Source organism: Sinocyclocheilus grahami, unplaced genomic scaffold (assembly GCF_001515645.1).
Source record: "Sinocyclocheilus grahami isolate Dianchi unplaced genomic scaffold, SAMN03320097.WGS_v1.1 scaffold212.1, whole genome shotgun sequence".
In the NCBI taxonomy this organism is placed as follows: domain Eukaryota; kingdom Metazoa; phylum Chordata; class Actinopteri; order Cypriniformes; family Cyprinidae; genus Sinocyclocheilus; species Sinocyclocheilus grahami.
This window is the reverse complement of record NW_015505391.1, coordinates 821865-836355: the sequence shown is the minus strand read 5'-3', so window position 1 is coordinate 836355 and position 14491 is coordinate 821865. Positions and strand designations below refer to the sequence as shown.

Sequence of the window (14491 nt, the reverse complement as noted above, 5' to 3'; positions counted from 1 at the left end):
GATAGCTGGCCAATCAGAGCACACCTTGCTAACATTTGGGCGGCGTTATGCAAATCTTCCCACATCGTGACGTAGACATGTGGGGGCGTGTTAGAACGAGCCATTTTAGGTAGACGTGGTTGACTCAACTTTTATAAAGAATATCTCTTTGGATTTGAAACTGAGCTTTGTAAAAATATATGCATTTCAGAAAGGCGGGGCATAGAGGAGAAACAATAATGTACAGTATGTGGAAAATAAGTTTTTTTAACCTTAAACCACATAAAGACATTTCATTACACCAAATACACAAAATAATATTCTTTTTAGCAGCATCATATGACCCCTTTAATGAATTTATTTTAGGTTTTGTACATATATATTAAGGTATCACCCTTTCTTCACTCTGTGTATGTGCCCTACTTCCCATCTCCAACTTTAAGTGGCAATTGGTGGTCTGTGAGTACCTCTTCTTTGATATCCATATTTAATTAGCATGATAATAGCCATTGCTGGTTTGGTGGCCCCCCAGTTTTATGAGATAGTCACACACAGGTTTGGAGCCTCAGCATAACTAATCTACAGCAAGAACAAAAGACTAGCTGACAGTTCCAGTAAAAATTGGTTAGGTTTTGGAACAGTTCACTCACTGTTATCCAAAATCCTGTCAAAAGTACACTGTATATTCTGTATATTATTTAAGTGTCAAACATGCATACGCTGAGTGTTATGGTACACCCCTCTGCGGTCATGTACAGGCATTAATATAACACATTTTGAAACTATGCTAACTTGCAAGAGCCAAGAGCAACAGTCTGCGGACAGGATTGATTTACTTTGCTTTCAGCCTGTGAGAAAAAGATGGGTGAACTGGGGGAGGTGTTCTTTAGTTTGGAAAGCATGGGAAGTTTCTTGTTTACATAATTTTATTACAGTGCGATACAGTTCCTTATGCATCTTATGTAAAAATGCATTTGGTGCAATTGTCTATGCAGGTGGTAAACACAAAGGTGAAAATAGAGAGAAAGGGGCATTACAGCTAGCAACATGATGAGGGTTTTGCTTTTCTAGACATGTCTGATTATATATATATATATATATATAAAGGAAAATTCAGCTTTGTATCACAGAAATAGATTATATTTTAAAGTAGAGTAAAATAGAAACACATTATTATAAATTGTAATAATATCTCACAATATTACTGTTTTTTTCTTCTTCTTTCAAAAACATTAAAACCAGTAATATGTCCAAACTTTTGACCAGTAATGTATAAGTAAAAATATACAAAATTTGCAATGAAATGTTGTATGAATAGAAAGGTTTGGAATCATATTTGTTTCAAGTGCTTTTTACTGGGGGTGGGGGGCCTCCAACATGAATTTTGCCTAGGGCCTCCCAATGTCTAGAACCGGCCCTGAGTGCAGGTACTGTGAGTGAATGTTGTTGCTCAAGTTTTTTGAACTACAGTAACTCCTTGCTATCTGACATTGCGTAATTCATCTCTATAATAAGTGTTATAGGTGAAAATGCAAAACAAAGCAGCAGCTTTTCAGGACAAACTGTTCCACAATTCACACACAGCCTCTATCAGCAGAATTATGCTTCTGGGCGACCCAAGGTCTGGATTGCAATGTCGAATTGAGAGCCTGCAGCTGATGGGCAGGAATGCAACCACAGTTCCATTAGGGAGAAAGCCATATTCTTTTTGTCTGCTTCTGAGGGATATCGTATGTCACAGTTTGGCTACTTTATGATCATGCAATATGATTGGAGTGTTGTCTTTATAGCTGTGCACGGGATTTGATAAGCACTGTGTGCAAATCAGACCTTAAGATAACCTTGTGAAAAAGAATGCGCACTTGTAGTGTACTTCAAATCGTAAAAGTTTATTTTAAAAAACTGTAATTGTAGATTTATTATTATTATTAATTAAAGGCCACTTAAATGTACTTAGAGTACACTTTCATGAATATGTTTCTTAACACACTTAAGTACACTTTCAAAAAGTGTACCTTGTAATACTGTCACATTAAAAGTTTTAAAAGTAACCATATGTTACGTACATTCTAAAAAATTATGAAATTACATTAGTCCTAATTACAGTAAGTCCTACTTAAGTGGGTTAAATAAGCACTCTCAAATTCAACTAATTGCATTTAATAAAACATAAAATGATAAACATATTTTTAAAAGTATGCTTTTTGCAAAAGGGTATACAATAATTAAAGGCATCATATGATGCCATTTCAATTTTTCCTTTCTCTTTGGAGTGTTACAAGTTCTTGGTGCATAAAGAAGATCTGTATAGTTATCCAAAGAGATATTCTTTATAAAACTTAAGACTTGTCCACGCCCTCCCAAAACGCCTCGTTTAAACACCCCACATGTCTACATCACTGTGTGGGAAGATTTGCATAACGCCGCCCAAATGTTCAGGCAAAGAAAGAAGGCATAACTTTTATTCTCGCTGTAGTATTGTTGCCGCCGCCATGTTGTGGAGATGCTGTGTGTTTCATTGTGAAAGTGAAACTACTTTGTTTGGCCTTCCAAAAGAAGACGATATCTGCTTCGTCGTGCCTAGAGCTGATCCGTGCTGGTCGCTGAGGAAATACATTAACTTTGCGCTGTGGATCGCCCGGATCGGCTTTCACTATGGACGAAGCGGAGTCCAGCCTGGGGTCGTCACATGTGGTTGCCGCAAGCCTCCTTCGTCGAATCCGCCGGGCGCCACTCACTCAAGCCGCTGTGTGTTTCGTTGTGAAAGCTAAACTACTTTGTTTGGCCTTCCAAAAGAGGACATAATGTTTCTATAAAGTGGGGCAGTTCCAACTTTGCAAGGACAGTCTGGCGCTTCTGACTCACAGAGTGTAAGTACGTTTTTTATATTTAAAGAATTTGCCCCTGACGATTCAAACACGAGTTTGAGCAGTGTAGAGTAGCGCTTGTTGTTTGTCGTTTCACAAATCACAAATGCAGACATAGTTTTATGTTTACGTGGCGCAATACGCAACGCAAAGCGTAAAAACACAGTATAAGTCATTATAATCAGTAATTATGTCCCCACTGGATGCAACAAATGCCTCCTTTGTAATGGGTTTTATTGGTTTTGTCTCGTCGCGCCGGGACGCATGGAAACACAGTATGGTAAGGGGCGTAACATTTCCGTCACACGCTTGAAGTATTCAGCCAATCACAACACACTGGATAGCTGACCAATCAGAGCACACCTCGCTTTTCAGACCGATGAGCTTTGTAAAAATCGACGCATTTCAGAAAGGCGGGGCATAGAGGAGAAACAATAATGTACATTATGTGGAAAATAATGTGTTTTTTGAACCTTAAACCGCATAAACACATTTCATTACACCAAATACACAAAATAATGTTATTTTTACCAACATCATATGGCCCCTTTATATTCTGACATCCCTTCAATTAATGCTGTTGTAATGCTTATTTTCCACAAGCATTTGTCAAAAAAATTGTTTTTATTATGTTTTATAAATGCAAAAAATATTATTTACACCGCTACTGCTCGTACTGTCAGTAACAGTATTACTGTACACTTTTGCATATAACTCATCCCACTTTGTTTTGTATCAACATTTAGTTATCTAAAATTATCAGTACTGTAAAAGAAGCACATATTTGATCTGAAGAATTTAGTGGAATGCTTATATTGTGTGTATCATGCCCTTATCGAAAAGAGTGGTTTCCATACATCATTGGTCCTAGAACATGTACAAAAACCATTGCTAATCTTATCATACATTTATCTAAGCAACTCAAAAAGAATGAGCAGTGTAATAATCCAATAGATTGTGCTGGCATTTCTCACACTAGTTAACATTAGTTACCATGAATTCACCATTCACCACCAGAAAACACTGTAGAAAGGTGGTGTGCATGGGAATGCACCAAGGAGGAAACCACAGCTATTCAAACAGAATAGCAGAGGTATGCAGGTGCGATACACATTTGATAAAAATTGTGTCATAAATAAAGTGACCATTTCTGAAGCCATTGATATAGAGTAGTAATTTTGTTCACACAGGTTTCAAATCTGGGGACACTTGCATCAAAGCGGTTACTCAGAAAACAGTACTAAGCACATCATTACACCAAATACACAAAATAATGTTATTTTTACCAACATCATATGGCCCCTTTATATTCTGACATCCCTTCAATTAATGCTGTTGTAATGCTTATTTTCCACAAGCATTTGTCAAAAAAATTGTTTTTATTATGTTTTATAAATACAAAAAATATTATTTACACCGCTACTGCTCGTACTGTCAGTAACAGTATTACTGTACACTTTTGCATATAACTCATCCCACTTTGTTTTGTATCAACATTTAGTTATCTAAAATTATCAGTATTTTCAGTTGTGTGTTTGAGACCACTTACTGTAAAAGAAGCACATATTTGATCTGAAGAATTTAGTGGAATGCTTATATTGTGTGTATCATGCCCTTATCGAAAAGAGTGGTTTCCATACATCATTGGTCCTAGAACATGTACAAAAACCATTGCTAATCTTATCATACATTTATCTAAGCAACTCAAAAAGAATGAGCAGTGTAATAATCCAATAGATTGTGCTGGCATTTCTCACACTAGTTAACATTAGTTACCATGAATTCACCATTCACCACCAGAAAACACTGTAGAAAGGTGGTGTGCATGGGAATGCACCAAGGAGGAAACCACAGCTATTCAAACAGAATAGCAGAGGTATGCAGGTGCGATACACATTTGATAAAAATTGTGTCATAAATAAAGTGACCATTTCTGAAGCCATTGATATAGAGTAGTAATTTTGTTCACACAGGTTTCAAATCTGGGGACACTTGCATCAAAGCGGTTACTCAGAAAACAGTACTAAGCACATCTTCATCTATTTAATTATGATCAGATTTCTGGAGGATTAAAGATAATTCTAAGTTCAGAACTTTCTTTCACATCAGTATTGTCTGATCAAGCTATTGATTTACATTCTAATGTCACAATAACGTTGGTTGGAATTCTTTCACAGTGTTAAAATTATTCTATAGCACAGAATGCTGTGAGCTGTCTCTGTGTCCTTTGGATGGTAAGCTACTCACACCAGAGGATTTCTGCAAGTTAACCTCCACCATGATCAGGCCACCCACATTCACAGTCATGTGCCTGGGATTGGCCATTCTAAAGGAGTCCAGTGTACTCCACATTAAATCCTGACTGACAGGGAATAATGGAACACAGGAAATGGCCCCTGCTTTGAATATGACCACTTATCTTGGAGCATACTGTAGATTTTGTGGATGTTGCACAAAACTTGCCCTCAAAAGACTGAAGGAAATATAATTTCTTATACTTTTCAGAGAAAAATTTACATCTACTAGAAGTTGTCTAAAAGTAGATGTGTGAAGTTATTTTTTCTTCATGTAGTTATTTTATTTTTTAAAACAATTATTTATAAAAAAGGAAAGAAAATAATCATTTATTAGTGGTTACAAATGCAATAACTTATTAATAACAATTATTAACTTGTTTTATTTTGCTCTAAGTTTATTAAGTTTTAAGAAAGAAAGAAAGAAAGTTTTCTTAGAATCAAAGTTGAAATCAGGTGATAAGAACACATTGCATGTATCTGTTTTCACAGACAAAGCATGGTATACTAAATTTTATTGCACTTTAATTCAATTTCTTGTCTTTTCCTTGAAATTCATTACTGTGTATTTTATGAGGAAAATGTGACTAAATTAAGATTAATGTGCCCCAGTTATTTTTTTTTCCTTCTTTTTTTTTGCAATATCACTGCTTCACAGCGTCCTCCTTAGCACACTGTCCTTAGTGCACAGTGATACACTGAGGACATTTCCTGCTCTATTCTGAGAATGCTAAGTGTTCCAGTACTGCGAAACAGGGTGACTGTGAAAGAAATTCAGCTTGATTTAATTAGGCAAACGGAACAGGGTGTTAGAGAGAAAATGTTGCATGAGACTCTTATGCTTACAATCTTTCTTTACGCACCATAGACTGCATGCAGCGAACATGTTAACAAAACCGTTGGAAAATAAACAATTTAAAAATGTGAATCATGTGGAATGGCTTTTTCGATAATACACACAAAAAATGTGCCAAAGTTATGGCACTCTTTACCATGGTACTGAATGATTACCATATTCAAGCACCTCGTTATTCACAGTTGTGGTCAAAAATGTACATACACTTGTTAGGTTGTTAATGTTAATTATTTTACCAAAATAAGAGGGATCATACAAAATGCATGTTATTTTTTATTTAGTTCTGACCTGAATATTTCACATAAAAGACATTTACATATAGTCGACAAGAGAAAATAATAGCTGAATTTATAAAAATTACCTTTTTCAAAAGTTTACATACACTTGATTGTTAATACTGTGTTGTTACCTGCATGATCCAAAGCTGTTTTTCTATATATATATATTTGTTCATGAGTCTGGTGTGTCCTGAACAGTTAAACTGCCTGCTGTTCTTCAGAAAAATCCTTTAGATCCCACAAATTCTTTGGTTTTCCAGCATCTTTTATTTGAACCCCTTCAAACAATGTATGATTTTGAGATCCATCTTTTCACACTGAGGACAACTGAGGGACTTACATGCAACTATTACAAAAAGTTAAAATGCTCACTGATGCTCCAGAAGGAAACACGATGCATTAAGAGCCAGGGGTGTCCCCTGAAAAATAAAAAATTAGCTGTGTTGAATGTGGATAATCCAGGTAATAACAGAGTATTAAGAATCAAACGTAGGCCTATATGTAAACTTTTAAACTGAGTAATTTTTATAAATTCAACTATTATTTTCTCTTGTGGACTATGTGTAAACGTATTTTATGTGAAATATCTTATTCGGGTCAGTACTAAATAAAAAAATAACATGCATTTTTATGATCCCTTTTATTTTGGTAAAATAATTAACATTTTACAAACTGCAAAGTGTATGTAAAATTTTGACCACAATCAAGAACATAAACCATACCATGAAATTTCACGTGTATTACCTTGGTATAATGTCAGATAACCAAGTGGTTCTCATCTGGTTTTAATCCACAACCAAGATTTTACATTGGACATCAACTGGTAATCAAACACATAATGATATATTATGGCATTTCTACCAGTTAAAGAGACTTGTACCACACTTACAGTATCGTGTGTTATCGTTTTTCGTGGACCAATCTAGTAATATTTTTGTCAGAACCAAGATCCACATTTTAGCTACATTATGATTTCCAAGCATTAAAGGGGTCATATGATGTTGCTAAAAATAACATTGTTTTGTGTATTTGTTGTGATGAAATGTGTTTATGCGGTTTAAGGTTAAAAAAACACATTATCTTCCACATACTGTACATTATTGTTTCTCCTCTATGCCCCGCCTTTCTGAAACGCCTCAATTTTTACAAAGCTCATCGTTCTGAAAAGTGAGGTGTGCTCTGATTGGCCAGCTATCCAGTGCGTTGTGATTGGCCAAATACCTCAAGCGTGTGACGGAAATGTTACGCCCCTTACCATATTGTGATGCCCTGTCCGGCCAGAGCGACGAGACAAAAACATTAAAACCCATTATAAACGAGGCATTTGTTGCTGTAACGGGGCGAACGAGACGTGAGACGTGCGGATCCATATGCAAGGCTTTATTTCCAAGATGTGGTCATATAACAGGCATGGGTCAAACAATGGCAAACAGGTACAACACAGGCAAGACAAAGAGTAATCCTAGGACAAGCGTGGGTCTTCGATAGGCGAACAGAATCCAGAGGGCTTGACAAAAGGGGTAATCCGTAATACGCAGGCAAAGATCTTCACACAGGAAAACAGGCAAGACTAGACTAGACTAGACTAAACTAAACTAAACTAAACTAAACTATGAACTAGACCGGGAACTGGCTCCGTAAAGTAGCTACCGCTAGAATAGTGATAAATGCTAAACAATACTCTGCGTTGAATGGTGGTGTGAGACTGATTTATATAGTGTGTGTTAATAGCAGCTTTCAGGTGAGCGTGTGATTTGGTTACAGCTGTGTGCAATCAGTGCAATTGATGATGGGAAATGTAGTCCAGGGTATAGTGTAACAGTCTGTGTAGTGTGAGAGTCCATGTAATGAGCGGGTGACCTCTGGTGGTGAGTGAATGGAAGTTCATAGACCGGGTTCGTGACACTTGCATTCAGTGGGGACATAATTACGGATTATAATGATTTATACTGTATTTTTACGCATTGCATCGTGCCGTGTAAACATAAAACCATGTCTGCATTTGTGATCGGAGAAATGACAAACAACAAGCGCTACTCTACACTGCTCAAAACTCGCATTTGAATCTTCAGTGGCAAATCTTTTAAATATAAAAAACATACTTACAGTCTGTGAGTCAGAACAGCCGGCATTGTAGTCTACTGAACGCATTTACACTCACAGACCAGAACACCAGAGACAACATTACTACAATAGGCTACATCAGCGGTTCCCAATTCCAGCCCATGTTCCGAAGTGAAGTAAACTTCAACGTATTTCCCCCGCTCAGTGAGGAGGGAGAAATGAACACTGTGTAGGGATCATATCGATCGGAACACAGCTCATGCACGTTTATGCACCATGAGCTTGTAACACTCCAAAGAGAAAGGAAAAATTTAAATTGCATCATATGACCCCTTTAAGATAACAGCTATTATTTAAAATTTCTAATGGTTATGGCAGCTAAAATATTGCTCTAGAAACACCCCACGTGTGGAAATTATGCAACTCCACTATGACCGACTGGCGCGGGCGCAACCAGGCACGTCCAGCCGTTTGGCATATACAGTAGTATAAGATTATGTATATTAACTAGAGAGGCGGGGCCTGAAAGGGGGACTGGCGCTGACGAAACCCAGAAGGCGTGGCTTGCATTCTGGCGTTCCTGCCATTGAGAGGATTCAGTGTTTGCGGTGACTCGGGCGGAGTCGGCTTTACTGTCGGGAAACGAGCTCAATCATTAAGTTAAAAAGTATTTAAAAACGCCAATTTAAAGTGTTGTAATTTATCCTACCACTGGATGTTACTTCCCCGAAAACGCGTCGTATAAGGTGTGTTTTATAGCGGTTGTGGTCGGGGAATTTGCTGGAGAGCTGCGTAAACTGGAGTTTACGGGAAGCGAAGGAGATTTTCTCGGCCCTGGCTTTCATGAACGGGCCCCTTACAACTTACTGAAGTTCGCAGATATACTTCAGTTTCTTTCTATTTTCACCATTCCCCGGTAAGTATGCATGTTTTATGAAATATATCAAATGCATTTAGGATTGGTATGTATTGTAATGTTGATATTAAGGGAGGTTTAGCGGGACCGCTTTTACTGTGTCGATTGTTCCAGTAACGTACAGCGTGTCCCAACTGCATTCTATTACAGGCTCTCTGCTTACTTTACATTGACACTGGAGATTTATTTTCTACCGCCACTGTGCGTCGTAATTGAAGTTGTACTCTTTCTAAGATTATTTTGCGTGTAAGTTTATATGTTTTGCTCTAATAAGCATCTGTTAAATTATTTAAGGTTAACGGTAGCAAATATGCTAAACCCGACGTCGCAAGATTAATGTAAATATATAAATAAAAGCGTCTTCGATTAACGACGCATGTCATGAGATTACACAGTCAGTTCGATTTTAATGTATCCACGGTGTGTGATTTGTATCTGAGTTGGTTGTGGTGTTCAGTCTTAATAGTGCACTTTAAAACTATGAAGTTGCACTTTAATTGCATTTGTATTTATTTACTTCACACTGGGTTAGTTTATGCTTAGCTAAATTGTTTACGAAAAGGCGGGGCATAGAGGAGAAACAATAATGTACAGTATGTGGAAAATAATGTGTTTTTTTTTTACTTTTTTTACTTTGCGACTCTTTGGAGTTTCTTCTGCGCCATTTGTTCTTTTATTCGCACTTGTCCACACAGCGTCAAAAGGATAAAACAACACACAAATGTAGATACATTTATCTACATTTGTGTGTTGTTTTATCCTTTTGACGCTTTCTCAGTCGGCTTGACAGTTTTTAGGCATATGGTGTTTACAATTTTTAAAGAAGTTTATTGTTTCATGACTGAGAAAGAAAAATAGTCATGCCGTAAATAATTTTTATATGCTGAATAATATTAAATTTTGCTAAAAAATTATAAAAACAACAAGCATTTACTCTAAAGCTGCAGCAAATGTATAGCCTATTGTTGTTTATACTGTTAAGCTACTACAACAATTAAATCAATAAACAGCTGCACACTTTTCAGTTTTTTGTTTGTTTTTATTTGAACAAGTAGATTTACAGTGTTTTTCCAATGGAAGTCGTGTCTGTGTGTAGTTGAAGTGCTTTTTGTATGGCGTGTGTAAAAGGGCTTCTCTTCTGTGTTGCAGGTTCGAGTTACTCTGTGAGATCCACAGGATAAGGCCTTACACAGATGGGAAGAGTGTGTATAAAGCACCTTGAAGGTGCACCCAATCATTGGACTATTAGTTTCACATAATCCACTCAGTCTTTTTGGGGGGGGGGGGAAATAATAATTTTTTGACTCTTGCCTCTCATCCAAATATTGGTTCAAAGACCCTTTGTGAGCAATCATTATCATTTTTGTGACACCAAAAGTTTGAGACGACGCCATCAAAATGAGTGCAGAAGGATATCAGTACAGAGCACTGTATAACTATAAGAAAGAGAGGGAGGAGGATATTGACCTGCATGTAGGGGACATTCTTACAGTCAATAAAGGTGCACTACTTTCAGTTGGTTACACTGAGGGGATGGAGGAGAGACCAGATGAAATCGGATGGCTGCCTGGCTTTAATGAAAGCACTCAGGAAAAGGGGGACTTTCCTGGTACGTACGTGGAGTTCATCGGCAAGAAAAAGATTTCACCACCAACTCCCAAACCAAGGCCCCCAAGGCCTCTACCGGTGGCCCCTGGGCCCACAATGCCAGACTCGGACTCTGAGCAAAGTGAGTGAGCTATTTATTTATTTCTTTTTTTCCATGAATGTTATTTTCAGCCTTTTTTCCACATTGAGGCATCAGGAAATTTTGCTAACTGGACTCAAACCTGCGTTGGCTGCCCAAGTACTGCAGCTTGGTGCACTATGATGCGAATAAGCCGGTGAATTCAAAATACTTATATCTCAAACCCTCTACCTGTCTAACATTTAAAGCTGCTGTTTAGATAATTGCTCACAGAAGCTGTATATAGTTAACCTTTAGATTAATATTTGGTCACCAGAGTTGCTTGGTTTCGTTGGATCTCAGTGTGCATAATTTTAACGAACGCTCTTTCCTCTTAACTAGATCCATTCATGCTGATGCCAAACCCATGTGCCTCTCTCAAAATACCCACTCGCCACTTATTCCATTTTCGTAACTAGTGACCAGATTTTACACCACCATTTCATCAAGAGATTGGATTTATAGCTGCAGCACACAGATGTCCCCTGAATATTTAAGGCTGTTTAAGGTTTTCACTGGGCTATGGTTTATAATTGCAAACATGGCAGGAAGCCCAGATCTGGATTAAGGCCTGCACACAGTAGTTTGTAATTGTCTGGCGTGGCTGCATCTTTCACACAGCCGTAGTATGAGCATTTAGAGCCCCCTATGGCTCCTTTAACATATCACTCAAAACTCTCTTATTCTGTAGTTTTGGTCTGCGCTGTCTTTTGTGCCAGCTGTGACATTTCTTTTCAAGTGATGTGACCAGCAACTTCTAAAAAGGCTTGATCTGTATATTTATTGTACATGATACAATACAGATTCTAAGGGCACTTTCACGCATGAGCTTCTGGGGACCCAAATCCATTTGACGAGTTTCCATTTGATTCATTTGAGTTTGGTTTGTGTGGAAATGTTTGTCAGCTGTCAGTATCTTTGCTCTTCTGTTTGGTGACGCTAATGGCACAGAAAGCAGTTAAGATTTAAACAAAGTGTATTAAATTGAGCCCATACACAGCCAGTATTCTTATGACTTTTTTTCCTTGGTTGTCATGGTGACAGCTAAGTTAGCGATTGTGTTTTTCAGGTTATCAGGTTATGGAACATAGATCAGAGTCATTGCTGTTGAAAAGCAGTCAAACTTGTGTGCTACTTCCTTGTCATATGTGGTTTGATGGATAAAAACACACGAGCACATACATCTTTGGCAAGAGCTGTTTGTGTATGATGTAACCCAACTAAATGCTTAAGCAGCGTAACTGTGGCTAAAGTGACACTATGGTCTCTTTCTGTTCTGAATGACTAGTCCGATTAATGTCCATTTTAACGGAAGGGAGAGAAGTGGAGAATGGAGTTTTGCAGAATGTTAACCAGAAGCAGATCTGGATGATGGCCAGAACTCATGGCATTATTCTTCTCACACTCTAGACACAGAACTCAAACCCTGATCCTCCACACCACCACTAAAACCACATAAAATGCCAGCTCTCAAACCTAAGCACTTTTGACCTGGCAGTGATAATTCAAATGACTGAAATCTGAGGTTGATTTACACTGTATACGTTTAGGAAGATGGTTTTAGTCTTGCTAGAAATTCTCTGGTTTTTCTTCCTCATTTGAATGACTATCTTATGATTTTTTTTTTCTTTCTTGAATTTCCCGTAGTTGGTTTATTACGTCAATAAAGAATCAATGCAGAGAGAAGTGAAATGCCAGAAAATTATTGTCATATTGATGCTTGAGGTGTTTTGTCATTATGACAAATGTTATTCCTGGTAGGGCTGGGCGATATGGCCAAAAACTCATATCTCTGTATTTTTTGGCTGAAATTAGATAAACAGTGGTAACACTCATTTTACATACAGCACACAGTGAAAATGACATGAATATGACAGTGGGCAAATGCATAAAGAGCAGCATAATTTAAAATCAGTCACGAGTTTAAAGTTTGTCGATCGCGCGTCTCCAGTGAAGCTGAATTCTCCTCCTGTCAGCATTCAGTTCACACGGACCATATGACCGACTGTCACAGCACACGCGATCATGCAGGTCACATGCACACTTCACAAGATCTCAACTAGATTCGACTAAGTCTGCAAGGTTTGTGAAATTAAATGTTCATTAGTCATTCAAAGATTTGTTTAAATTATATAAATGCGTATTTGCGGAATGCTGATGGCAAACAAGAAAGTATTATAATGTTTGCCTTTCTATTACTAATAATATTAAAACAATCGGTATAATACTTTTTTGTATACATTTTAATTCCTTTGTTTAACAGTTCTATCTAAATACTAGATAGACTTCTATCCGTATTAGACAAAACTGAATGACAACAGCGAACAAGAGGGAGAATGTAAGCACTGTGTGCTCAGGCGCTGGCGCAGCAGTTCACGCAGTCAAAATAAAAGTCCCGCCTCGAACACATCGGCCAAACAGAAAAACTTATCGGCCGATACCGATATTTGAAAAATGCCGATATATCGGTCGGCCACTAAAAATACATATGACACAATTATTGCGCTCTTATTCTATTGTGCGCCGTCTGTTTAGCGCACATGCATGTGGCGGCGCTCGTTCACTTTGTGAACTTTAGCGGAGAATCACATGCAAACGGCTCCTGACAGCAAAATGGAAATATTTCCATGACTTTCTAACATTTACAGATGGAGAATATAACCTGTGAAATGTAAGTTATGCACTGAGGAAAACAGCACATCTCAAACACATTAAACTGCGCATGCAGCCTCTCTGTCAGCAGCACATGTGTCTGTCAGACCATCTGATGGGGCGAGCCGCTTTAAACTGTACGTGTTAACTATATCTTACCTGTTATTTTAAAGCCCTTAATATAAAGCATGTCTCATGTTTAGGACAAACTGGATTATGCACATTCCCCGCAGTAGCTCACTCTGTGTCCTCTTCTATCAGATGCATTCGTATACTGTATATCGATATAGGTGGTATTGCCTCATACCATACGCCTATTAAAAATATATCGATATATCGTACAAACGCGATATACTGCCCAGCCTTATATATTAGGGATGCACGATATATCGGCCACCATATCGGTATCGGCCGATAAATGCTCATTTTTTCTGATATCGGTATCGGCCTGATAAGAAAATTTGGCCGATATCTTAAAGCCGATAAATAATGCATTATTTCCTTCAGAGACACTTCAGATGCGCGCTGTTCGTTTGCAGCCTTTTGTGCAATTGTACGTTGTAATATTGTGTTTATTTGATGTATATCTGATTTATCTCATATAGAATGCGTTTGGTTAAGTTAAAAGAGCGCTTCAGTTTACCGGTGATCGTCTTTAGCTCAGCGCACGCAGCTCAAACAGCAGTGCACAACATTAATAACTATGATTGGGAATGTTGTGTATATAACATTCTAATGAGAACATTATTATAATAAAACGTTGTGCATTCTTTGGGTTTAGTTGCCGTGTTTCAGCACGTTGTTATGGGAAGAGCGCATCCACAACAGGATCACACATTCTGACTATAGCACGCAAGAA

The 14491-nt window shown here is 37.7% G+C and overlaps 1 protein-coding gene across 1 annotated transcript in view; it reads left to right on the top strand.

Moving 5' to 3' along the window:
* The first annotated feature begins 8926 nt into the window (after positions 1-8926).
* Positions 8927-14491, top strand: part of pik3r1 (phosphoinositide-3-kinase, regulatory subunit 1 (alpha)) — a 28024-nt gene continuing 22459 nt past the window's right edge. Inside the window, exons 1-2 of the mRNA XM_016286596.1 lie at positions 8927-9254; positions 10404-10983. Of these exons, the coding sequence (XP_016142082.1) occupies positions 10653-10983 (331 nt within the window). The 5' untranslated portion in view covers positions 8927-9254; positions 10404-10652. The remainder of the gene's footprint in view (positions 9255-10403; positions 10984-14491) is intronic.